The sequence below is a fragment of the Amyelois transitella genome, chromosome 3 (assembly GCF_032362555.1).
Source record: "Amyelois transitella isolate CPQ chromosome 3, ilAmyTran1.1, whole genome shotgun sequence".
NCBI classification, from domain to species: domain Eukaryota; kingdom Metazoa; phylum Arthropoda; class Insecta; order Lepidoptera; family Pyralidae; genus Amyelois; species Amyelois transitella.
In genome coordinates this window covers 2,664,268-2,691,444 of record NC_083506.1, presented here as the reverse complement: position 1 = coordinate 2,691,444, position 27,177 = coordinate 2,664,268, and the positions used below count along the sequence as shown (strand labels likewise).

Here is a 27,177-nt window from a genome sequence, read left to right as displayed (position 1 = left end):
AATTTTATTATTATAATCGTAAAAAATCTTATTCAATTCCCGGAGGTCTAATTTCTGGAGGAGTTAAAGTATCAACATTGAAAATCCACAGTAATAAGGTTTCTTTTAAATGTATGAAACAATGATCTGAATGAGAGAAGCCTCACCCATTGCAGTTATTGAACGCTGCATTAGGTACTTTCTGACACTATCGGGCGTGGTTGGAAATGTGGACTAATTCATTGTTCAATCACAATATCATCTATGTTTTGAGAAACATAGCGAGGTATTAATCTTTATAATAATTTTAAGCGTAAATTAGAAGCATTCATAATATATCAAAATACAACACAAAAATACTATTATCGATATATGTGGAATGAATAATTATTGGTCATTCTAGTTTTTGATATTGGATGAATTGAAGTTTTCTTCACTTTTCATGCAAAGAAATGTGAAAAAATTTGCATCGAGTTCGTCGATCTCTGGTCTGGTCTTCAATACTGCTTATTGCCTTCGTAGTTTCTCCTTCACTTCCTCTTTTCTGTTCACGATTGTAGTGCAATCGGAAGCACAACAGTGCGTTGGTCGATTACGTCCAGATAAATCGATCGAATCTCATTTGTCTTGTGTAGAAAGTTTATAATTGTGGCTTTGGATCTATACTCATTACGTTCCTTACAAGTAACTTCCAGAAGTAATTTCCTATCAATTTACAAACCGACCAACAGATTTTGATCAGTTGTAAATTCAACAGTATTTTCTCAATGATCATACTTAACGATGGTGTCTCAAGTTGTATTACTAAACAGTGCATTACCGATGCATTTATTACGTACAAACATACTTGCATTTGTTTCTGCCGACGTAACTTGCACCGCTCGTGCGTTTGTTACGAAAACCACACATACTTTACCCGTGCTGCTCTCGATGTTCGCGGCAGCTGTCGCCCCCTCCGAAAATAAATACATAACACGCACTCGTAAAAATTCTACAAACGGTCACTTTCGAGTGAGAGAGAGAAGGACAAAGTTTATGGTCGAAAAACCAGACTGGCTGCAATACGACTTTTGATGATGAAAGTTGTTGAGCGAATATGGTGGTCATAACTTTTTGTACCGTGCTGTAAAATTAACTGAAAATATTAAAGTAACCCTGGACTTTAGAAGTTTTATTCTCAAACACCATTGCTATATGGTTTTCAATAATAAGTCAAACCAATAGACCAAAACAATCTTTGACAACATTGAAATGGACAATACTTAAGTCGTTCATCTGCTGCAGTGTGAAAGCCGCACTTCCTGTGTGCATCAGTATCAGGTGATTCTATTTCTATCTCTCCATGAACCTGTTTTGTTTGAATTCACGTTCAAAGTTTGGTATTTTAAATTTAAAACAGAAAATCACTGATATTTATTCTGAAACTAGTTTAGGAATATCCAAGGCTAATGTGTGTGACGCAAATATGCAAATTACCTTGAACATGTCCTTGATCCATTTCGCGTTGGAAGCTGAGGCGTGTTCTATCTAACCAAACTCTACGTTTGAACCAGCACAATGCTCGTGTGACCCATTTCATTTCTCCATTGTGATCCGAAGATATCTAAAGTTTTAATTTTTTATCATTTCATTATCATTTCAAGGAAAACTACTAATCCACTTTCGTTTATACACAAAAGTTTCGGAAGCCATAGTTTACAACGTATCGTACGTTTTTAGCTTTGTAGCCTAAATATAAACATGAAATTTATTCTGTCTCACATACAGCACCTTGCGCTCTCATCGGGCACTTATAAAAAGCAGCGGCGAGGTCAAAGCGTTCGCGGGCTGACAGTGCGGAGCCCGCACGCGCCCTGATACGACGCCTCTATTGAAATCGATGTTTCATTTATTATCACGTGCATCAGTGACGTAAAACTCCGATGCAACAACAGAGCCAATGGTTCTTGGCAAGTCGACGCCAATTCATTGAGGTGTATTCTTCAGAAGATTGCCACGCGCTGTGTTGTAAAGTCGTGTCCGCATGGTGCAAAAGTTGATGGCGGAGTTGAAGGTGCTCATAGGGAAGCGAGCGCCGCCGGTCGGGCCGCCGGTGACGGCTCCCCCCGCACCGCCCCCTCCACTTCTGCAGCAACAACAGTACACACGCAAGGATCTGAAGGCTAACCTTCATAGGCACATGAGTATCGTATTAGACAGGTTAGTTGTGATGTGGCAGCTCAAAACTTTGAACTGTCAACATTACTTATACGTATTAACTTTACTACGTCATCCACGCTCCGGCGATTGAAATGATTGAGCTAGATGATGATGATGATAGTTATAAATTATGTGCTGCTGTAATAGAGATCCTGTTAATCTTAGTAAAGTATTCTCTTAACTCATGTTTATAGCACGGCAGTGACGACGCAAAACTGTTGTGTTAGAGATATTTATAAAGGCAGGCCAACATGAACTTTGTTTAAACAATCATGAATGAGAAATTGTATGTGTAGCTTCTAATTATATCTTTCAAATTTAACTAAACTGAAATGTAAAGTGGTTAGTCCATCAAGGGTATAAAGCTGTATTTACATAAATTTGGATAAGTATATATGAAAATCAACAAGAATGTTGATAGCCAATACCTATGCCCTTTATAATTGAAGGGCATGAGCTGCCCAATGTCACTGTTGACATCGACGAAAGCGTTCATGACCACATCGATAGAGTGATGGATAGGAAACTTCTCACGCCAATGCGGAAACATAGTGAAAAATAGCTGTTTTTATTTAGCCGGTATATTGGTAAATATTCAGTAAAATAGGATGAAAAATTTCCGATGTTATTGATCTTTTATTAAGAAAATAATTGAAGCATTAATATAAAAATGTAGTAAATTTTTATCTCTACCATTTTAGTCACGCATTCGGGGTAGGGAAAGACAAAAATACAAAATTAGAAACAAAAGATTGCCGTTGAAAATTTACGTTTTAAGCTTTATAATCCACAATACCTATTCAAAACAAACAGATGTAATGAGTATTGTATGACAATTTACGACATGGCGAATCCTTGAATAGGGCTCGTTGCCAAAGGCAGAGACAACTCGACTGAAGTAATCATCTCTAACAATAGTCGATGTCATTATTTGCGGTCACATATGTGCATGAAGGGGCGAAAGCTACTTGAAACAAACACTGCGATTGTGGATTGCGGCTATACCGCAATTGTAAAAAATACTAACTATGTAAATATGTATAAACTTTCTCATGTCTCTGCTTAGCTTTTCAGTATTTTTTTTTTTGTGGAAACATTTTGATTTAATGATTTGTAAGAATTCTTTCAAACTGTGTGTATTTACGTAAATATATCTCACGACTCACGACATTATGATGCTGCTGGAACACATTAAAATCTTTATAACAAAGTTGACTCCTACATACACATTACTTACTTTACAAAGTGAATCATATGTTGCAAGAGCAATCTGATAGAAGCACAGCAAATGGATACAATACGCAATCTTTCAATTTTCCAATAAATTTTCTGTAAATCAGTAATATAAAATGGCTCATCAAGTATAACACAAAATATTTCGGAATACGCATAATTTTAACAATTGCAATTAAATTACAATGCTTGCGTGCTGACGCGTAACATTCTGTTTTTTTTACAACTGTAGTATATAACTGCTGATGTTACTAAGCATGGCAAAACGAGCAATAATAAGCAAGCTAAAAAACCTATTCTTGTTGTTTTATAAAAGGCTCCGGCTATATTTTATCTCAATTTATTTTAGGATAATCCCTTCATGTATTTTGGTTTAATATAGGGTACACGTTACCTGGTGATTGGACGTTCGGTATTATTAAAAAATTAGCTTATTTTTTCATTTAAGTGAACCAAGTAAATCACATGATTCAAAACTATTTAAATTTAAACATATAAGTACATTTAACCTAATTTTATATATATGTAATAATAAACGGGCAAAACTCCAAAACAAAGTAAGTCCTAACGTTAACAAAGCTCATTGCGATCGAATCTCATAATCTATGTTCGACTGCAAGTGTTGTGAAATCAATATATCCGCAGCGATTCTCTTTGTCCGTGCTATACAAAATTAATAGCCGGTAGCACGAACTAGCGTTCAATTAGAGCTTTTTACATTTTGTACCTGTGGAATATTTATTATTTGTGGACAATACATTATCTATTTAACAACTACAAGTTTTTTGGTCAAGACTTCGTATGTACTCACTATTTGTTAGTATAAATATTTCCTTAAAATCTCAACATACAATTGACATATTTATTTTGTTATTACTATCGATTGACACCAATTCACATGTTTACATTTGGTGATTTGTCCAATTAATCGAAAATTGTCACGAGAACGTTACGATGGCCAATATTCGCGTTATTTGCGATTGATGTATGTCGAAATGTGTCGAACAGTTGGCAGCTGATGTGTTTATGTCATCATTATATCGACGACTGTTCGAGAGGGGGGAATGGAGAGGGAAATAATTACACGCTTCCTTAAACAAGGCAGTACGGTCGGCTCAGAAGATACCTGTGCCACCTCGCCTTGATTGGTGTACGGGAGATGGCCCATATATCTCTTGAGACGCGTGTACAAGCGATGATAATAGAGTACGCTGTAATATTGTATGTGACAGATATTTGTCAAAATTAATTATTTTTTTAAGTGTCTCTTTGTCAAAAAAAAACATAAGAATTTGGTATAAAATTATCAAGCGTTATACTATTTAGAAAATGTCACGAAAATAAGTGTTAAATTAAAAATAAGATTGTGTAAAAAAAATTGTAATACTTACATTTTATTTTGAATTCAATGATTAATAGTTATCCAGAAAGAGAGACTGGCCTTGTACTCAATGAATGATTTAAAATTTATGAAGTGCCACTCTAATGTACATTATTAGTAAACTCAAACGACACCACATAATTGCCACATACGTGATTTTAGAATATGCCAAGAAAGCACACAATTATATTAGGCTTTCATGAATAGTATACAAATGAAACACCTACAATTTTGGTTGAGATCTTTTATGGAATAGAATAGGTTAGAAGTAAAAATGAATTCGTTAATGAAAATAATCTTTGTAACACTAAATAGAATCTATCCATGACAGAGTGATGCACAATCGATATAAACTGAATTAAGAATATAAAATTGCTAAAAACTAAACATGCTCAGCAGTGGGTTGTCGAAAGCTGCTAATGATGATATGATAGCAAATATAGACGAAGCAATACCAAAAATTAGACGAAGTGAAAATTATTTTGAGCCAACATTCGCACAAGAAAATATATTTTTTTAATTTATAAATGTCTTCATGCTCGTACCACTTGACAAAGAGTTATGGACCCTGTGTTTTATAGGAATATTCTTATGGTAGATATTATTTATATTGCTCACCTGGATCGTTTCCAGAGGAATGCCGGAATGGCGTGGCACGTCAGTCTAATCGTGGCGATTCGATTCTTTTAGTAGTACGACGTCCACGTATTAATTGTATAATTCACCGCAACATCGATATGATCGCTAATGTTCGGATTACGGCGGGCGGCGAGGGGTGCTTCGTCGTTGACCGCAGTCGTATGCGCCGAGCCGCCCGCGCACAGCCGCCCCGAGGCCACACAGAAGCCGTTTTGTGCTTGGATTAGGTCAACACTCTTATTCGCGTGTATACCTTATCGTGCTCTCATTATCGCATTAAACCTATTTCGATGACGGATCGATCGGTTCTGCCCTCGGCGTAAAACGATGGCTTGAAATTTTCGTGTGGCGAACGAGAGCGGTCGCGCATATATCGGCTGGCGGATGACATCAGTTAAGCCACCACGTCCGTTGGAAACAATACGCGCTCAGTGTCCGCGGCGTGGCCGGCTCGGACGCACGATGAACTCAATGGAAGAGGGACGCTGTGCTACGTGTGACGCCCTCGGACGTCGAAGCCTATCGAGCAAACTGCTTCAGGTGGCCACTGCGCAGGCGCACATGAAGACATGCTCCCACGCCTCTTCCTTACCGGAACAGGTGCACGACTCCGACCTGGCGTCTCGTGCGATTGCTGCGAAGCGACGAAAGTCTATTGCGAGCTTCAAATTGAGCCTTGCGCCAGAAGTACAACCGAAAACGACTTCTACCGAACAACCACGATCACCGTTCGCTCGGCGGAACACGTGGTGCTCGTAAGTTTGACATTGAAAGCTATAGTTCTGCAATTCACGATCATCAGAATCTTTCGCTTCATACTTTGGCAGACGCGTCAATAAAACTAAATTTTCGTTTGTGAAACATTTATTTGTGCAGTTATCGTGTTTAGCTTCATTATCATTTTCATGTTTTATCTTTACCTGCTCTTATCGGTCTTTGTTCGTGATTGTTTCTATGATTTAAAGTCAAGTGTTTTCAACATGTTTGTTTCTATTTCATACTTTTTCGATTCATTGATATGATTTTTGTATGTTATGTTGACATAAAATATATCAATATGGCTTAACATTCAGCAAAATCTTCTAAATTTATTGCGAAACTTTCCTTTGACTTATCGATTGCGACGACCAATTACTAGACCTTGAGCTCGTTATTAGGCCACATCTTATGAACAGTCCATCATCTCCTTGGTCTAATGCTTAATAAAATCATATTTATGTGATGAACGTCATCAATTTTAAAGCAGCTTCTACCTATTTTGGTATCCATCAGATTTTTTGTACAGCCTTATTTTGTTACGTAATAGATAATAAATAAAGTCATATTATTAAGTAGTTATTCCGTCGTCTTTGATAACTTAATGATGTACTTCTTACTACCTATTATACGTGCGTCGTACAATCAATTCGCAAGACTACGTACTTAATATTTATGCATTGCTTCATCTATATATTCTTGCTATATTTGTATTATTAATTGTATATTTTTGCAATATGCTGCATAATGTAAAGTGCACATTGCACAAGCATAACAGTAAGTATTTGTGATCTGTAGAATAGTTATGGAACTAACGGAAATTTCAATTTGTTCAACTTAAACCCTATTAAGGCTATGATATTATTATGAATCAGATCCTGTCACTTGAGGTTGCCTCTGTCAATCCCCGTTACAATATTTTAGATATTTAGTCTGAAGTCAATGTTTCCTTACGATATTACATACGAATTTAATTATTGTTGACTAGATTCGAGAACAGTGATAACAGTTAACGTCATAATATATCACAGACGGTCATTTTTAATTAATAATTTAATTTTATGCATTCAATGTGCTTGGAAATGGTCTTTAGTTACGGTCTTATTATCCATTGAAGTTTCTTTTACTGTTTTCAAAACATTTTTATGTTTACTCATCCCGACGATAGAGCAAGTGTAGAACAGACATGCCTTATAAAACTTTGTACATTGATCTCCGCCGTAGGCATTGTTAAGGGTTGTGTGTGATACACATATCTCGGACATATCTCACAAATTCTTCATCAGATGCCACAACTATTGAGATTTGGCCATTCCGGATTGAAACCCATGACCTACGATTCATAGATATTCCCTGTATCTACTGGGCCACGGAAGCAGTAATTTTATATTCAGTATATGTATTGTATGTCTGTCAACATAGAACAAAGAAGATTACTTCAATAATTATAATTGCACTATTGTAGACGGCAAGACTCTTAAATATGCGGTTTTGCCTGACATGTCGTTGATTGTCATTATTGAATTCATTAAGGTTGAGTACATGAGATGGATATACGTTTTAGTTTTTCTGGTTTGAAGCTAGATATATCTACTAGTTTGACTTTTTTTAACCTTTCTGCACTCTCTCTGTCTCTTTAAGTCTATCCAAAATGCTCACTTTTAATGCTCTTCGCCAATTTTCCAATCAGAATAACAGTCTTGAAAAAAAAAGTGTTTCTTTTTTTAATCTACGTTCTGTTTCTCGTTATCGTGAACTTTAGAAATTTCAAGGCATCGCTTGCCTTGGTCACTATAAAACAAGGTCAATATTAAGAATTTATATAAGACCAGGCCTCCACATCTTGCTTTCCATCAGGCAAACATACACAAATAAAAGAAACCATTAGATTTTTCTAATTCACTTATGTTGATTTTGTACATACATACATATAATCACGTCTATATCCCTTGCGGGGTAGACAGAGCCAACTGTCCTGAGCGGACTGATAGGCCACGTTCAGCTATTTGGCTTTAAGATAGAATATTGATTTTGTAATGCATAATAACGACCTTTAGCGACTACCAACAGTCGAGCAGCGATTATTTTTGGCTTTTTACTTCCTATGACTAAGATGATACTTATATTCTTTAGTACGTCATAAACCTTGTTGTATTGGAATTTTGGCGTTTGGGAACAAAGTCGACATCGCCTCACTGCCCACGGCCACTGTACTGTCTCATCGCTTAATGAGTCTAAACCGGTACACTGGACAGTTAAAACTGGCCAAACCCTGGTGCAGCTATTGCCCGGATCTTTACATCCGTTGGAATTTCAGGAAATCTTTTCACCGTCTATGTGTTTGTCGAAAGTTTGTCACGACTTAGTTTCTTATTATGCTACGTACTAAGTTTGGACGCAGTGGAATTCTTTCTACATATATTCATAGTATGCATGTAATATAGTATTCCTATATAGTTTTTTCTTAAGTAGGTAGCATGTATGAACGATGGTTTTCGGTTATACAATGGAGCTTTTCTATTCCTCGTGCCGTCCCTTTCATTTTTTGTTTTCATTCGATCTCGACACAAAAATTGCACTTTTGTTACTGCATCATAAACAATACTATCATGCTCTATGAAAATATTCAGTATATGATCACAGAGCGTATCCATACGAGTTGTATGAATATTCATCAACAAAACAGCATAATAATATTGAAACTATTTTAAGGTAATTACATAACCTGCAATGACAAACTCAAGGTTAATAATGTATCTGTTTACATCATTTGAAATAAAATACGATCTAGTTGTGTTAATTCCACCCGCACTCTTAATTGTTGGTAATAATAGCGTCGTGCAACTTTTAATTGTAACGGTAGCCGCTGTAATACTATTCACTGCAATGAAATGACCATATTATGATTTATTTATTTAAAAAAACTCACCGTCGCATTGTGCAATTGACTATCTTACAGCTTAAAGTCATGTAATGGTTTCGAAATAAATATGCGTTTGAATCGTAATGTCATAATAAATATTGCAAAATTAGTTTTTGTGATTTACTAGAGGATTGATAGTGTGACCGATGTAGGAGTGCTTTGAATCCTCGCCAAGACAAGCTTTGTAACTTCTGGATGTGCTCATTGGTCACAGGTTGTTGTGGCCTTCGCTCTATGCAAATGAACGCTCAGTTATATCTTCACAATTTCCTTTTGTTTACCTCTTATCGAATTTAAAATTATATACCTACATTATGTTTATATGTTCATATTCAAGTTACTACTTGTATTGTTTTCCATCGATGACGAAAATTAAAACTATTTTGGGATAAAAGGGATAAAAACGTATAGTTACTAAGACTAAATCTTTCCATCAAAACACTCGTCCTTCATTATTGGATGACAAGTGAATACGTCTAATCATATCAGTGACCATAATGATTGGCGTATAAACAAACTGATTATTAGTTCTTAATTATCTAAATATAAGTTTATTGCATTTTTCTAAAAGGTTTTATTTTAAATTTGTACACCGTTATGGTTTTTAGTTGCAATGAATATAGAAAATCTTAATATAAACTTAACGAAAAGTTAATTTTGAATACTAATTGCCTAGATTTTTTGTTCTAAATTCCACTTTTAAATTTACTAAGTTATAATTGTGATTAAACCGTACATTTTCAGCTCCTTACTTTTTGCAATTACGTATTTATATAATTTTGGCTAAGCACAAAAACAATATCCCACTCTATAAACGAGTCAGCCTTGAACCTAAGCGACTGTATCGGTTCAATCAAATGCATAAATCAAATCCTGGTGCTGCGACGGCACTTCAGTTCATTCTCATATTGAAGCGCAACGGGTGTGTCGCAAAAGCGTTGCCTAGGTGTTTCGAAGCACCATCATCGTAGCCCGTAGTAGGTAGAGCGGTGCGCGCGCCACTTGCTCCGGTCCCTCTCTCCCCCCTCTACTCCTCACTGCGACCGGCCCCGATCCCAGTTTGCCGCAACGCGTCGGTCCGGTTGCTCGCGCGCCATCTGTTTTAACATCATCTTTCACCAAAAACGCACAAAAAATCCAGCACAAATTCCCAAAAATCAAGGCACCACCTCGAGTTTGTTGGTGGCACGTCAAGGTCCCGCTGCCCAGAATCATTGGGTGACGTGGGAGCCATGCAAACTAAACTAATAAGTGCAAACTACTCGTCCATCATGAACAAGCAAGATCTTCTGAGAGAAGTGGTCGTCAAGTACATCGACTACTTTTATCCAGTGTGAGTACTCTATTTAAGTCCAATGTCTCGAACACCACAGTGTCGTAGGCACTAAAACCGTCATTTGTTTAAGTCTCCGTGGTGCTTAGTATGAAGGTTCCCACACTCCTTAACTAATTACAGACTAGTTAAGTCGGTGAAGGTTCTTCGGCAACGTGGCCAGCTGCAGCCAAACAAACCGTTTCTTTTCGCCGACGTCAGCGCCGCCTATTGGGTCTAGGGTCAAATTGCTACGTATTGATCCGATGCACTGATAACATTCACTTACATTACAGTTTGCCCATCATGTTATTTATATCGCTTTGTTATGTTTGTGATGGCCATTTTCGTTCAGCTTATTCCCTTATGTTCTTGAATAAAAAGGAAAAGAATTCAAAATGTAGCTTTCTTGTTAACTATTTCATTTCCTGGATTATGTTATTATATTGCTGACAAGGCGTTCTTTAAATATCGTTAGAATTTGATTATGATTCGTGGGTCATTCATAAAAGCTACAGTTTTGTGAAACCCTAGGGAAAGGCACCATTGCGTGACGATTTCGCGTGACCACTACAAACTGCTTCTATTAATAATGCTCGCCAAGTGTCCTACTAATGTCCTTTGTGTACGATTTATTTTATTGTCCTTATTCCTGGTCGTCAAATAAAAGAACCAAGTTCTATTCCATGAATTCTACATATGGATAGAAAACAGTAACCTTAATTGTTTTTCAATGATCAACAAATTGTTTATATTCAAAATTTATCACTTAACGAAATGCGTAAAATAAGTAGTGAGATTGAGTTATAACGCCGGTGCAGGGCTGCTAGCGCCGCCGCCGCCATGACGACATGACACGTCGATTTCCCTTCAATGACCTTGTATGAACGCCGACCACTCTCCACACGATACCAACACTGTAAATGCAGAATACAACACGATTTTTAAACTACTATTTTCATGCTTTAATCTTATTTACTCTATGTCACTATGCTACAACAGCATTAAAATCAACACGTGAGTCATTCTGTAATTTAATGTTTGCAACAATCCCAATAACAGCTAATAAAAGCTACAATTCATTTGGTAAGCAATTTGGTGTAATAATTGTCGACCAGAATGTTCCATCGTTGCAATTAATAGTTATTGTCGATGGCCGAAGGCGCCAATTGCTGTTGCTGCACTTTAGTTTGTGACTAATACATGAATTTTCATGCGTCTCTGCATATCATTTCACCGCGATGCGACCTTTGTTTTCTACGCTTTATTGTCTTACAATTTCAATTCAAACAATGAAATACGGAAATGCGTGAATCATTAACTTGTCTACTGATATTGTGTTACCTTGTGTACCCGCCTAGTTTTAAGTGCAACTTTGTGGGTGTCCAAATAATTTTTTCATAATAATTTTATAAGGCTTTTTCTTTCTCAATGATTCGCTTGCCTTGAAGGAGGCTACGTTACATGAATGCGAACTATGTGTCTTAACAAAAGATTTCCATCTAAAACCGGTTTGAGAGTTCACTTTAGTAATTTACATCGGTATATTCGGCAGATGCTATTTTTGTCACAACGATGACGGCCACGGAATAAATAAAACTTCTTCAATATAGGTATATTTGTTTTTGTTTTCAACAAAGAGGTTGTAGCTAGTTTCCTTTATTAACTTGAAAAGGCTTTGGTTATGTTGAATCATTGTTCCTAAGCCTAAGAAACATGTACGCAAATATATAACATGTGCGTTGAGAAGTTTATATTTTCTCTTCATACTCGTATGTGTGTATACTTGACATCTCTTCAAATGCAAGCATAACAATATGGCCTTATATATATAGCTTAGTCTTAATCTCATCAGTAGCTTTTTTGTACATAAAAAGCTCGAAAATACTGTTCACCTTCTTTTTGTGAATTTTAAGTGCCTAGATGTTTGTAAGAATTTTGTACTTTGAATTGAGTTGAAGACCCCGTGATGTAGACGCGTAGATACTGGAAGAATATTCAACTAAGGTAGCCTTTTATTCAAAAGATTATAAAAGCTTGCAAAGTAAAATTTCCTTAAAGCAAGTTATAACTAAAATGTCTTATTCTTAAATATGAAAATAACAATTTTATTTTTAACGGTGACTGAATGTCTACTTGGCAAAATTTTCTTCGTTGCCAGGTTTTCAATTTCAAAGTGTGAATCTAACTGGTATATTTGGCATCAACTCATCTTTTGGATATTATTTGCAAAAAAATCACGCAAAAATGCCTGCTTGAAAACCGTGCAATGAACTTTAGAAAAATCTTGATAATAATACTCGCACAGTTTACCATCTCCTGTAACTTCTCGGCTGATGACGCCAGAATTATCAGATCGTCACAATATAGAAGACATTTGACGAGTAACTTATTTATTCTTAATCCACTTTCAAACTCTTTATAGTTAATTTCTGTCACTTTTTTTTGTTCATGTTACAGTGCGAAATGTGTAAATTATTTAGACAAGTACTTTCTCTACTGTAGGCTGGCCTGTTTCAAGATTTTCATATGCTCGTCAACGCGTGTAATTTTGTCAACTCACTTGCGTAATCGTTCATAGAAGGAATTCTTAAACTTGTTTTGTCCAGTTCCGTCTAGAGAAAGTAACTTCTTTTTTATTTCATTGTTACTCGTATAATGACCGATGAAGATTGGTTTGTATGTTATAAAGGCATCGCGCTTCATGTATTATTTACATTGCGTAATGGCCGCAAATGCTACAGAGACTCGAAGATCTGTTGCATCGAGTTAGCGTAAGACCGGTCCGAATCGATCCGATGCTGCATCGATCACTTCACTGCTCAAATGATTTTATCTCATCTTTACACATTGTATTCACTTCGTTGATGCGGTACGAAGCCTTATAACTGTTTTATTTGTCCTTATGTAGTCCTAATGTTATAAATCTAAACTTATGAAAGGTTCATGACCAAAAATTTCATCTCTAGATTCTAACCTACATGCGTGAAAATTCGGTGTCTTTAGCCAAAGTGTAGGGTAATAATCTAAATGTTTTAGAGACTTATTTTATATATCAGAGTTGTTATATTATTGTTAATAGTAGATAAATAATAAAAATGTGTATCATATAACTGATTCTAATATATTATTGGTCAGCACACGGTCTATTGTTCCTTTTGTTACTATTACAAGGGCCGATTATCGGTGTGGTCGCCATTTCAGCAATATTTATCCACAACGGCCGTGCTACCGTAATCATCCGCCGCGAACGGAAGCTTTTGGCAAAATTGCCGGTTTATTGTTATTCATAAACTCACTTTGTACATAAAGTATATAACCCGTTTTCGACACTATTACATTATTTAATTTAAAAAAGCGTTCATATTTCATGACCGATTTTACATGAACACTTCCGATAGGTGATTTATTCCTTGATTCCGACTTCTAATTCGATTGGAACAAACATTTGAATATTGCGGAAAACAATGTTATTGTATTTTACCTAACTGAATGTATAATTTAAGATGTCGAAATCTAAGGTCGGGGTCTGTTAGACAGCATGCAAGTGATACTACTTACATGATGTAATAATATTTGCCAGGGCTTAGTAGTTTCTTTTCAGGTTAGTTTATTATAAGCAAAAACTCAAATTCAATTTGTGGTTCTCCATGAAATACCACCACATGGAACATCTTGCAACTGTAAAATTTATGTCACCACTTATAAATATGCTGGCCCATAACTGTTATAATTTTAACGAATTTATAAACAATTCATCTAATATCTTATTTTTTTGTTACAGCGCATCGGGCACAAGCGCGGTGGCCATCGACAACAAGATCGAGCAAGCTATGGTGAGTAATCATTTGTTTTCATTCTTTTTGAATAGAATTTCATCATTTTTATATTGTAATAAAATAAAACTTTTATTAGTCAAACATTCATTATCTATAATATCTAATTCACCGGTTCACGGTTCTGAAATAGAAATGGCACATTTTCTTTCTCCTTTTCAAATGTTTGGGTAGGCGTCCTTCAGGTCCCACCACTTTTCCCATTTTGGCAATTAAGGTCCAACTGCTGCCCTCTATTTTGTCAATGACGTCTGACCGCTTTCTTTCCTAAGGTATCCATTTGAGTCTTCTGTACGAGTCCGCTTTTTTCACTGTATGTAATGCCTACTCCAACTGGGTTGTGCTATTTTAGTGACTTTGCTATATGTCCACAACAGACATTTACTATTTTTCTCTCCATCACCCTCTACGCCATAACCAACCTTATCATCACTTCCTTGGTTGTGTTTTCTATACCATAAATCAAAACGTGCAGCACGCACTGGTGTGTTTTACTACTGGTATTTTTGCTTACTTTTTGTTGAAGTGACAGTTTTATTTCAAAAATATCCATTTGTTTGAATTAGGCCGGCCGTCCAAGTTTAATCCACTTCAAAATATTGGTTTCTCTTCCCATTTTGAACTCATTTTCGTTTAAAGTATTGGAATACATCTAAAAAGACCCGCTTTCTAATAAAATAACAATACACAATGACTATATTTTCTAACACTATCGCTTCAGAGTGCGTACGTGACTTGTGCGCTAAAACTTCCTTTGTGTAAGCCGCCACATATTATCATAATTGAGCGTAAATAGAGGAAATCGTATGTAATAAATTACTTCAGAAACATCAAACACGTCCACGACAGAGAGACATGTAGAATCAATTAGCAATCATTCTACCATCCAGTCCAGTGAGGTACAGCCCTACTTGCCAGCGGTCAGCCTATTTTTTTTTCATAATTACTCCAATTATTATCAACCATCTATCTGGTCTTATCTTTTCATGTTCCCAGTTGCACCTTCCGCCACTTAGTACCTGGGGAATAATAAATTATCCACTGTCGTGTTACATACTTTTCAATTTAACTAGAATTAAAATCTCTTTCTTACTTTTCACATCAAATCACATTTTCTCAAGTATATAATTCCAAGTAAGTAAAGGTAGTCTTCGGTAAAGGTTTTACTTCGAATTATGGAACACTAACGATGTTTGCAGCTGTACCATCTCTGTCGTGTCAGTCGGCCGCATAGATTCCGCTTGTGCTCAATGCGATGAATTCTACGAACTTGAATATCTCTTTGAAGGACCGCATCCTCTTTACAATTTCTTAATAACTTATATTGAGATTAAACGATCTTATAAAACGACGCAAATTGCAATGAACTCAAATTAGTTGTGGATAGATTTCAATTAAAATTGTTACTGTTTCCGCACTAAATATCGGACAAACGATACCAATGACTGATAAATTATTGAAAACAATTATAACAACAAATGTTATTTCAAATACTGAAAAATTTCTGATATAATATTGTTTTGATTATGAGAATAATAATTCTTAACTCTCACGATTTAAGACATATTTTAATTATAGCTATAGAGATTTAGGAAATAAAATAGTGCCGGAAGAACTCATCTCGGACAATATCGGATAATTCTAAAAGACAATGGACCCCAGTAAAAGCGAGCATGGAACATGATACAGAATAAGGCATATATAACGCATATATATACACTGACATTTTAGTTGCGTGAAGATGCAATATCCCGTGAGGCTTATTATAATAATAAAATGGTCAGCTACATAACACCGTTATTTAGATCAGAGACACTGTAGAATGTGTAACGACTTCCTCTTTTTAATGACCAGGAAACGTCCTATTTTGTCCTACAGGCGTTAAACATAAATTAGTGAAAGCTTTTGGTGAGACTCATCTTCTTTATAACTACTACTATTGGAAAACTAGCACCTCTAAACTTGTAAAATTCCGACCGACGAAACATATGCGCTTAACAACACAACTGTGCAAACTTTTATATAAATATTAAACCAGTTTCAACTGATTAGGTTATGTTGTTAGTATTTTCATTATCATTGCCTTTTTTATTACACTTACATGGTTATATAACATTTTTTGCCTTAAAGAGTTCATTCTTGTTGTTATTTGCTATGAACTATTGGGCTCATCCGACATCAACTATAATTAGCATCTGCAGATGGCCTCATACGATTGACCCCAATTCAGCCCTCATGCCTACAACGCATCATACTATTTTTATCACTCCCTCTACACGCTCGAGTAATTCACGCGGCTCCTTATATGGGAGCTTCACATCAAATTTATTATCGTTACATATTGTTATCATATCCACATCATTTCCTATCATATTTATTTTCTATATCGTCATCGTATTTGTCTTATTATCTAGGATATAAATATATTTTCCATTGAAATTATCTTCAATTCTATTCCTACCCGTATTATCATCGTAATCGTTTTTAAAATCATAATAATGCTATACTTACGATGTTTAATCTAAAGCTTAAGACTTAAGTAGTAGCAATTTAGATTGCTTTGTTCTTATTTATTCGAATTGTACATATATCTGGAATACAGAATTTCAGTCATAATTACTCTAAAATTATTTCGTTACATTTCCCAACCTACGTTATCTAATAACATTCATTATAGATTCCCTTCGTTAAACATAACCAGATAATTTTTCTTCTACACTTATCATTAAATAAGTTCTGGATTTTGGTTCAAAACTTAAATCACAAGAGTTCCCCAGATTATTATTATTATTCCTTAATCTTACGTAACAGTAGATATGTTTATCAGACAACTAAATGTTGTAAGCAGCTGGGCTTACACTACTGACCTAGTTTCATGCATCTGTTCATACATTCGTTTATTTGATTCCTTTGGTTGTGGAAGTTATTTTGGTGTGACCATTACGACATCAGTTTTTTGACTGATCAAAAGCTTAGCCGTCTTTAGATACTTGTTAGAAAACTGTTTGAAATTTCTTATGCCTCAAGCGCCTCTGAATACTAATTCCCTCATTGAGTACGTGATTGGCGTGAGCCAAGCGTGACCCGTAGGGCTCGGCTGACCAAGAATAGACCCGGAAAGAAAGTCGGTTCATGGAGACACGCGCTCTCCAGATTATACAGCCGATTCACAGAGTATTTCTAAGCACCGAGGAATAAATACCAGGAGACGTCAGGAGGTCACACGAATTGGTCGCGAATCGAGATCTTACGACGAGTAAAACTAATTTGCAACCGAGAGTAGCTCGAGCGCACGCGCCAGATCGAAATCGCAGCACGAAACCATTCTAAGCCAGGAAATACTGAAGTTTTCTTGGAATATAAACCTGTGTAATGAAGCCGTCGCGTTCTTTATATGGAGTCTATTCACTGTGCAGTTTTGTTTGTGTATTCCTATACTAGTTTGGATTTTTGGATGTACTTACCAACGTTATGGTAATTATAGTCATTCACGCAAGGTTAAATTATCTAACAAATCTACGTGTTGCACATGGCAAGCAGTCTTAAATATCAATAAAAATCTATAAAGTAAAAATAAACAAGAATTTCAAATGCGTACCTATCACTATGTTTGTGAATGTCAGTGTTTATTTTTTCAATGTAAGTACTTAAAGTCGAATAACAAGATAGCTGGCGGAAATCTACCCGAAGCCGGAATAATTGAGATTACACCTTTATCTGTGGAATATTGCTAGGCGGTGGCTTATTTATGGAAGGTGTTTTGATACTTTTGAACCGACCTTCTTTTTAGTTTGGAACAGATGCAAATTTGTTATCGTCGCAAGATGATGTTTTTGAACCAGATAAAACAGAGCCGGGTGTGGCGTGTGTTTACACTTACCATAATATTATTCAAAATCTTTAATGAAAAACGCTTTGTTATTTTTTGTGTTGCTATTATAATAGCAGTCCATACACGGCACATGATGTCACTTCTTGCTGTTTGCTTCGCATCGAGAACTTTGTTCGACAGCAACAGTTTGTATGTTTTTGGTACCTATTGTATTTATAAATGTACTGTCACCATAACACAAGTTAACTAATGTAATTCGTCAATTCACTTCAGTGACGTTATTTTTATGGGATTTCCCGAAACGTTTCTACCTAATATCTTACTTCAGAAAAAATTAAATTCACATAACACCTTTCATTTGCGTAAAATAAAAATACTTTATTTTTATCCGGCTAATGGTTTATTGAAGCGTTTATGTAGTAACACATTAAAATATTTAGTCCATTTTTCATTCGATTTTAAACATCTACATCATAATTTATCTCAATTAATACAGCTGTCCTTAATTAGTCAAGATATACATATCAAATATTATTCAACCGCGTCAATAGGTCTAGCTAACTTATGTAATTTTATAACGATGATACTCGTTATATGTAAATTTGAATTTTTGCTTAGTTATGGGACAGATGCTGATGCGAAAAACAAAAGGTGTTTACATTGATAACGTTTCTGTGTCACCCATTTTATTTCATCCGATCAAAACATGTGTGACCTGCAAAGATAGCAGAAAAATATGCTCTAAATATTTTATGAATTATGTATATTGTATGACTGATAGGAGTAGAGTACCTAGTGTCTTGCTTTCGCTGCCTATAGTTACACATTAAATTTTAGTGCATCAACTCTTAAGATTTTCTTTCCTTGATTCAATTATAGTTACTCTTTAGCGTTTTTATTCATTTAAATGCTTCTTTGCTGGAATGGAAATATATGATGCCTATGTACCTGATTTCTTGCTTAAAACTGATTTTTGACTTGATTTGCTTCTACCAACTTTGCGTGTATTTGCTGTCATGTCTGTGTTATGTCTTTGTTTTTTTCCTATTTTCTGATATTTTTATCTCTTTAAATATCAGTCGTCATCTTCAGTAACTTTTCATCTGTTTTATAGTTAATGTTCCGATTCTGAAGAATGTTTGATAATTTAGTTGCTCATGTTAACAAGAATAAAATTTCGCATTTGCTGTTAAGTTTTCAATACATTTGTAAGCTCGTGTTATGAGCTCACCATCACTTATACAAATTTGTTATATTTTATACTTTACTGCGATGACAAATTTGCTCGCTAGCCGCAAACTTGTTAGGATAATTATCGTTCAGAATCATATTGTTTACCTATACTTATGAGGCTTCAGCGGTATAATATCTAAATTTATAACCACTAAGTAGACTCATCATGTGTGGGGTGACATCATCACACTGGGGTCGTGCTTCGAGAACTAATGATTACGTTTGTTTTGTTTTGACATTATCTCTGTGATAACTCAATTACGTCAATCCGTGTTTACATTTATTTTCATTTTTTTTATTACATTAATCAGTCTCATTATCGTCTCGAGGTCTCAAAGTCTGGAGAGCTGATGTATTTTTTATAACATGAGAAGTTTTATCGTAATTCTTCTCATTTGTTTTTGTGACGTTTTCTGTTTATACTTATTTGGGAATTTTGAGTTTCTCTCAGCAGTCTTACAAAACAATGTCCCGGATATTTCATTCTATACACGCTAGCTATGATCACATCCTTCTATATTCTATTATTACGTAACCCAGACGCTTTTAGTATCGCATTATATTATATTTGTTTTACCTGTTGTTCGATATACTGTACCACATTTGATTTATGAAAGCCTGCCTTCAAAATATTTTTATTACTCATATTATGCCATAGAGAAAATAAACCGCTTCGATACGTATCTTGGACACGAAGGTGCTATTTTTTATGCGGATCTACTATATATTTCTTATTAGCTTAATGAAGTTACTGGTAAATTATTATAAGAGGGAGCTCATTTAAAACATTTCCATCTCACAGTATTACATTTATATGGAATGATATCATGTTTATTTTTAAAATATTATGTTGTGTGTGCCCGCCGTTTTCACCTGAGTAATTATTGATTCCACAAGCATCAAAAATACAATGTTATATGTTAGAACAGCTGCTTTTCAAATCCATTCGATGCGCAGTACTTCTTCTTTTATTTACTTTTGCCAATAACTGTAATGTCATTGCTGGTAACATATTGCGATATATAAAAAAATAACTTTTACTTTAGTCACTGTACAAAGAATGATGTGTTTGTTTAATGTTAATTTAAATTTATTTGCATCGTTTGTACTTATTGTTTCCTCACTGGTGTTATACTTACAAGTAGGAAATTCGAGTAAGAACGTAAAATGCGCAGTAGCACATTATAGTGTAAATACATGTACGTTAAATACACGTGTTGTAAAAAAAATATAGATATTTACAAAACATTTACATAGATTAGGAAAACATCTGTAAGTTAAAAACATTAATAATTAATATTATTGAAAGTAGTGTTTGAGATTTTATGGAGGGATAGAGGCGGCTTATAAACAAGCTATCACCATTTGAATCTCGATTCCATCATAAAACCCCACAGCTGAAACTGGCTCTGTCTACTCCGCAAGGGATTAGACGTGACTTTATGTATGTATGTAGTTTTTGAGAGAAAATACTTTATTTTGGTAACTGTGGACCTATACAACCTTTGGACTATAGGTAGAAAATGCCAATAAGTGATAACGTGCTTCTAAAATTGATAAATAAAGAAACTAAGTTTTTTTTTTGTGCCTAGTTGGCAATAATGTAACTAAATCTTTGAAAGCTTAAATTTGGCTTATAAAGAATGCTCTTTAGTGCAGATATAAAATTATAAGTATTAGTATCTGCACTAGTAGTATGACATAAAATTGGGTTTAAAATTCCTATCAATTAATGAGTAAATTTTAAACATCAATTTACATATACAGTTTTCTGCTTTTCACTCAATGTATGAAAAAATAACTTTTTTGTTTATTTTGGCACGTTAATAGTACGTGGCGAAAACGACACTAGGCACGATGGAACCATAATATATGGGTGATGTCATACTAAAATTTTATAATTAAATTCTACGGACCTTTTGCTCATTGTTTTGAATCACAAGCCATTTACATATTCAGTATTACGACTTGTTTTTTTTTTCAAGAGAGTTAATGTTTGAATTGCAAATCGTTTTTTATAAATATAGATACTCGTAGATATTCACTCTTGTTGTTTTTTTATTTTTGTTGTCAACAGGATGTGATCGCATTTAATGTATTTAGAGATATAATTAAGTTATATAAATATTTTGTTTATTATCAGTCAAATGACTATTGCTGATATGAAAATCAATACCACGTGAACCTTATAATAAACATTATAAAAAATCATCTTAATGAGATAAGTTCTGTTTTTAGTGTATATACAGCTTGATAGGACTGTTTTTATTTTGATAAGACTAAATTTTTTTTTCATAGGCGTTGATGTGACCCTGGTTAGATCTTCCAAGATATACAGATTCGGTGTATCACAAGGCTTACCTACACTAATAAACAACACGTGTAGATACCGCATTATCAACCAGTTTTATCTGGTTATCGTTAAAAACAATTAGACAGGTTTTATCGGCCGCCCTTGTACGCGTTATGTCACCGGCCGCGCTGTATTTGGTCGCGTCTGCTAAGGTTCACTGCACCTCAAATGAAACCATTGCATTAATAACAATAACTTTACGCCTGTTACATTCATTCATTCATATAATCACGTATGTATCACTTGCGGGGTAGACAGAGCCAGCAGTCCTGAAAAGACTGATAGGCGTAGCGTTTAGCTGTTAGGCTTAATGATAATGTTCAAGAAGTTCAAAGTATCATAAGTTTATAAGCCTATCGCTTAAAGAGATGGAGGGGTCCTATTCTTTTGCTGAAAACCACACGGCACTGCCTGTTACCACGCCCCAATATTCATATTTACAAAAAAATATATATCATATTTATTAGCAGCACTTGATTGTTCACGAAACTTGACACAGTCTCTGTTGTTATCTAATTTACCCACTGACACGAAAACATTTGCACATCTGATATGCACTGTTTGTTTTGATATGACGTTGTCAAATTTAACAAATGCCAGTGTAAACAGATGAAATGTCTCTAAGCGCCGCAATCACTAGCGTCGCAGAACCATACTCAATTGAGAATCAATATCTCAGTGTTTCATTGGCGCCCCGTCAATCTATCTGCAGCTTTTACGCAGGCGTCAGCTCAATTCCATCAACGAGATCCAGTGTGCACCGGTGTGATTAAACCATAATGGATTCCACTAATTGAAGGCCGGGACACCCACTCGCTTTTAAGCGTGCTAATAAAATCTTATTCTAATTTAAGATTGCACCAATTATATATCACACAATCTTCTCTGACCAGTTTTAGCCACTCTCCTAAGTGGACGCTCTGTTTTTGTGAGGTTGAGTCATAAAATATGAATTTAAAAAATCTTAGCTATTTTTTCGCTCAGTTTGTAGGCGTTGAGTGAAAATGACAGTCAAATGTTTAATGGTTTGTTGTTTATTGTTTTATTACATCGAATACACAAGTAGCTGTAACAATAATTTCTAATAAAAATGCATTAATCCAAGAATTGTTACCATCCTTATTGAATGCAGTTATTTATCGATGCCGACGTCGATAGAGATTTTTAGAATAGTTTTGCTATTGATTTGATATCCGCGTTCATATAAATAAATGCCATAATAGTAATTGTGAGCATTCGCTTTACTCTTTGTTCTGATCAACTGTAACTTCCATTGTGTGTCCTAGGTACGTCTTAATTTTTTTTAAAATCATTAAGGAATTTTGTTCTAATTGTTTTGTCTTATAATATCATCATCAAAAAGCTCATATTTAAAATTTATAACAATGTGTCAATAGCTTAAGTCGTTAGGTATATGTTGTAAACATCTGCCGATCTATGAAAATATCATAACCATTATTAGTTTTTAACCTTGGACGAACCTTGGATTTATATAAGTCCCATGTTTGTTCTTTTTATTATTAGCTTATTTTTCCATCGCTATGTTAGTTCTTTTTATTTTGTGAGGCTTCTATGGAACTTCTCAGATCTGTGATAATTGGAGTTACATGAAGATCTCGCAGTAGACTTTTTATTTGCTCTAATTTAACGGAGAGCCAATCAATTACTTCGTGCGCATCCGCATGCTTTATGATGCTGAAACTAACGTATATAAAGCAATTATGTTCAATTGTGGATTACTTATTTTGAAATCAGGAATTTCTATCATTATACCAACTGCATCGTTAACTTCTTTTGGTCGATTTCCTTTTAACAATTCCTAATGCAACGATGAGTGGTTTGACTCGTTTTTGTCCCTATAGGTTAAGGTTTTAGGTATTTGTACGCATGTTTTTGATGTCTTTTGGCAAACAAAATTGATAAGGCAGAGTTGGTGATATCGATGTAGGTTGTGTTGTTGAGTTCAGGGTGCACGGGCGGCATGCGTGGCGGTGACGTGTGCGCCGCCATTTTAAATAGGACGGTGCTCGCGCGCAGACCATCAGTCGCCTGTTCGCTCGCACAAGCGATACTTGTCCCCAGTAACTCGTTATCGCCAGTCGCGCTTCAGTCGCCGCCAGCTATACACATACGATTTGTGACCCTGAAAAACTAGTTCACCGCTCAAACATGATTGACGTTGTGCAACAGCCCAGAGATGGCTGCCTTTATGAGATCCGGCAAAAGGGCCAGAAGGAGCCCTGCTACGTTGTGGTTCCTGACACGAACGTACGTTTCTTGTTGTTCTCATTTTATCTTTTCTTGAATGTGGTTGCTGTTTCGTAAATGTTGTTTCGACGTTGCGGTTTATCGAATTTTCTGTAGTTTTTCTTAATTTATTGAGGATATTTTATCATTAATCCCAATTAATTTTATCTTTAATATAATTGACAACATTTTAGGTGTCATACAGATGTAAATGATTTAGTAAAAATCGGATGTTATATTATTATGTTTAAATTAAATTATTTTAATTTAAACTTTTAATTAGGTTTAAGTGTAACTATCCTTATTATTAAGAAGCGTGTCAGGTTTTAAAGGCAATTTTTTCCTTGTTTCAGGATCTGGTTAAAAGCCACTTGATGTTCGCGGTGCGCGAGGAGGTAGAAGTCCTGAAGGAGCGCATCGCCGAACTAATGGAGAGGATCAATCAGCTCGAAGTAGAGAACACATTCCTGCGAGCGCACGCCAGCCAAGACACGCTGGCGCAGCTGCCGGCGGCCGGCGCTCGGCCGCCGCCGCAGACGCAGGGCCCCCAGCCGCCGGTGTCGTAGACCGCCGCGCCGGCGCTGCTGATACCGCCCGCCGGCACTGGCCGGCCCCGAGGTTCACAGCCTCCCCCCTCGGCGCGCGACCCTGGCCGCAGCCGCATGCTGCTCGCGGGACCCAGGGAGTCACTATGGCTGTGCTATGTTAATTCGTAGGTTAACAAGAACGAGTGGAAAGTACACGGTCGAGCGCCGAGGGACTCCGCGCGACCGCACGATAAATCACACAAGTGTCTAGTTAGTATCACCGCTCCGCGCCCGGCCGCTTCCCGCTCCACTTGCCGCTCTAATGTGGAGCGGGGCGGGATCGACGACGCGCGAGACTTCTATATTATGCTTCGGATTCATAGACGTATACCTATATTCTGTTATTATAATTTAGGGTGCAGAACTTCGTGCTAACTGCCATGCTTTTGCTACGCATCTCGGCAACGAGTCTTTTAGCGTTTCAATGTACGTTGTCGTATTTTTTTATTCAGTTTAAAGTTAGGTATCGCTATCCAGATATTATTCCATTTAAGATATATTCTGTAAGACGTGTGATTAAAATGAATGTAATAGAGTTGAATATAATATTTCGCATTGAACAATGACTGTGTGTTAATTTATTTTCTCTATTTCTTTGTATATGTAATTAAGTTATTTATCTATTTTCAATACTGTATAACATAAAATTGCGAGTTTTGTCCTTGGAAATATTTAATAATGATCTGTTGATTGTTCTGAAAGTGTTGTGTGATGTTTCGTTTAGTTTTTATCATTTAATTACATGTTATTGTTTATATAAATAACATCAGAATGTATGTTGATGTTTAACGTTTACTGAAAACTCATGATATATAGATTAGAATCGTTGCGAGATTGTGAGCTCGTGCGATTGCTGGCTTTAGTCAATTTTGCACGCTGAAACTGAAAAAAAAAACTATTTTTATTCCAATCCTATATCGATGAATAAAATAGAAGTTATAGCAATTTAACAATGTATTTTTTTAATAATTAAATTGTTTGTATATAGTACAAGTTGTAATAGATTCGTGTGTAGGGAATGATGTACATATGAACGAATGTGATGTAAGGGAACTCCTTAGTCCGTGCACAGACATAGCGAACGTATGTAACGCGGAATATAGCTAAAAATATAAGTTAAATAATTGCTGTATTTAATACTAGCTTCACTGTTTATAATTAAAGAACCGAACAAAATGTCTGACGACTGATGTGTGTTAATAAATGCAAGGACTATGAAAGGATCGGGCAGAAATGAACTGAAGGAATAGCCGGCTGATAGAGTGACTATTTTCGCTATAGAATAGTATTTTGTACAACGCTATGTGTATAGATGATGTTAGGTCTTGATTATTGTGAATATACAGTAATTTAATCCAAGCATTACCCTAGACCTAGTTATGAATTATATAATGATATATGATACTGAATTTTGTAAATATACTGTAAACAGAGAATGCCCGTTGTAGCTTATGTTGACCAGAAAGGTTCCTCATACATACCCAATAAATGCAAAAGTATTCAAATTGTTTTGTTATTATTACTTCTGCCCTTTGCTTATCACACCAATAATCAGATTTTTTTTTCTGTGACGTGCATTCGTCCACTAAAGGCCCAGTAGTTTGTTATATTGACTCAGTGGAAGCCATATTATAGAAAAGAAAGTCTAATCGATGGCTTAATAATACCACAATTTTCGCAGAACATCCATTAAACTTTGCTGTATGAGCAGATGAATGAAAATCGACTACTTTGCCACCAGGTGGGAATGGGGGATTATGTAAAAAAATAGTTTTCTGGTCCAGATATGTTTTTCAAGCGTTAGTGTTGGGTCCGAATCCCCCTGGCAATTGCCGCGACCCATTAGTCAGAGAAGCTAGCCCTGGCTTGGACTTGACCTACAACTTGATACTATTACATGGGATAAGTAGTTCTGTAACCGGCCTCTTTTCTAGAATAGTAAGGACGCAACTGAAACTAGGAGGTTATTAATAATGAAATTATTCCTTAATTTGCCAAGAAAAGTGCTTATTTTAAACAAAAGTTATCGCAGCGAATTTTACTAGAAATTATAAGCTATCGAACTCTACCAGTTCATCTGAATCAAGTCTAAAATTCCGCTTAGCCCACATATCATACAAAGTAGAACTTACCTTTTACTGGATCACTTAAATTGAACTCTACTTAATTAATAATAGGCGGTACAAACCTCTATGAGATTTTTTCACGTTGAGGATTTTTAATGAATTTCTGATAGCTACTCCATTTTACTGCTAGCGACATCTTTGATAGGGATAAAGCGGTGTCATTGTCTGTTATAAGCGCCATCTGTTTGTTTAGGCCAAAGACTGGTCTTGGGCTACATGTGAGAACATTACGGTTTTGTTACAGATGGCTCTCAGCCTAATTTCCTGATGTTACATATGTAAATTGCGTCAGTTTTTGAAAAATGTGCATTAAGTATCAATAATAAATCAATCAACAAATACGTAAACGCTAAAATTTTACGGTTAAATTTTAAAGTGGGAATTAAAGTACAAAGTCCTGTTTAGATTTATGTAACAATGATGCCATCTATTCATCAGCAGATTCAACATTCACGCAATTCATGCATAGACACATAGACCCATGTGCAAAAAAAAGTTAAATTTCAAAATAAAATGTCAAACAAACAAATGTCAAATCTTT

At 35.5% G+C, this 27,177-nt stretch overlaps 1 protein-coding gene across 2 annotated transcripts in view; it reads left to right on the top strand.

The window, feature by feature from the left end:
• LOC106133511 (protein bunched, class 2/F/G isoform) overlaps positions 1-26,015 on the top strand; it is a 115,838-nt gene extending 89,823 nt beyond the window's left edge. For both annotated transcript variants that reach the window (XM_013333260.2, XM_013333259.2), the window contains 2 exons: positions 14,207-14,258; positions 24,277-26,015. In XM_013333260.2, coding sequence (XP_013188714.2) covers positions 14,207-14,258; positions 24,277-24,489 — 265 coding nt within the window. In that variant the 3' untranslated portion in view covers positions 24,490-26,015. The remainder of the gene's footprint in view (positions 1-14,206; positions 14,259-24,276) is intronic.
• Positions 26,016-27,177: the final 1,162 nt, after the last annotated feature.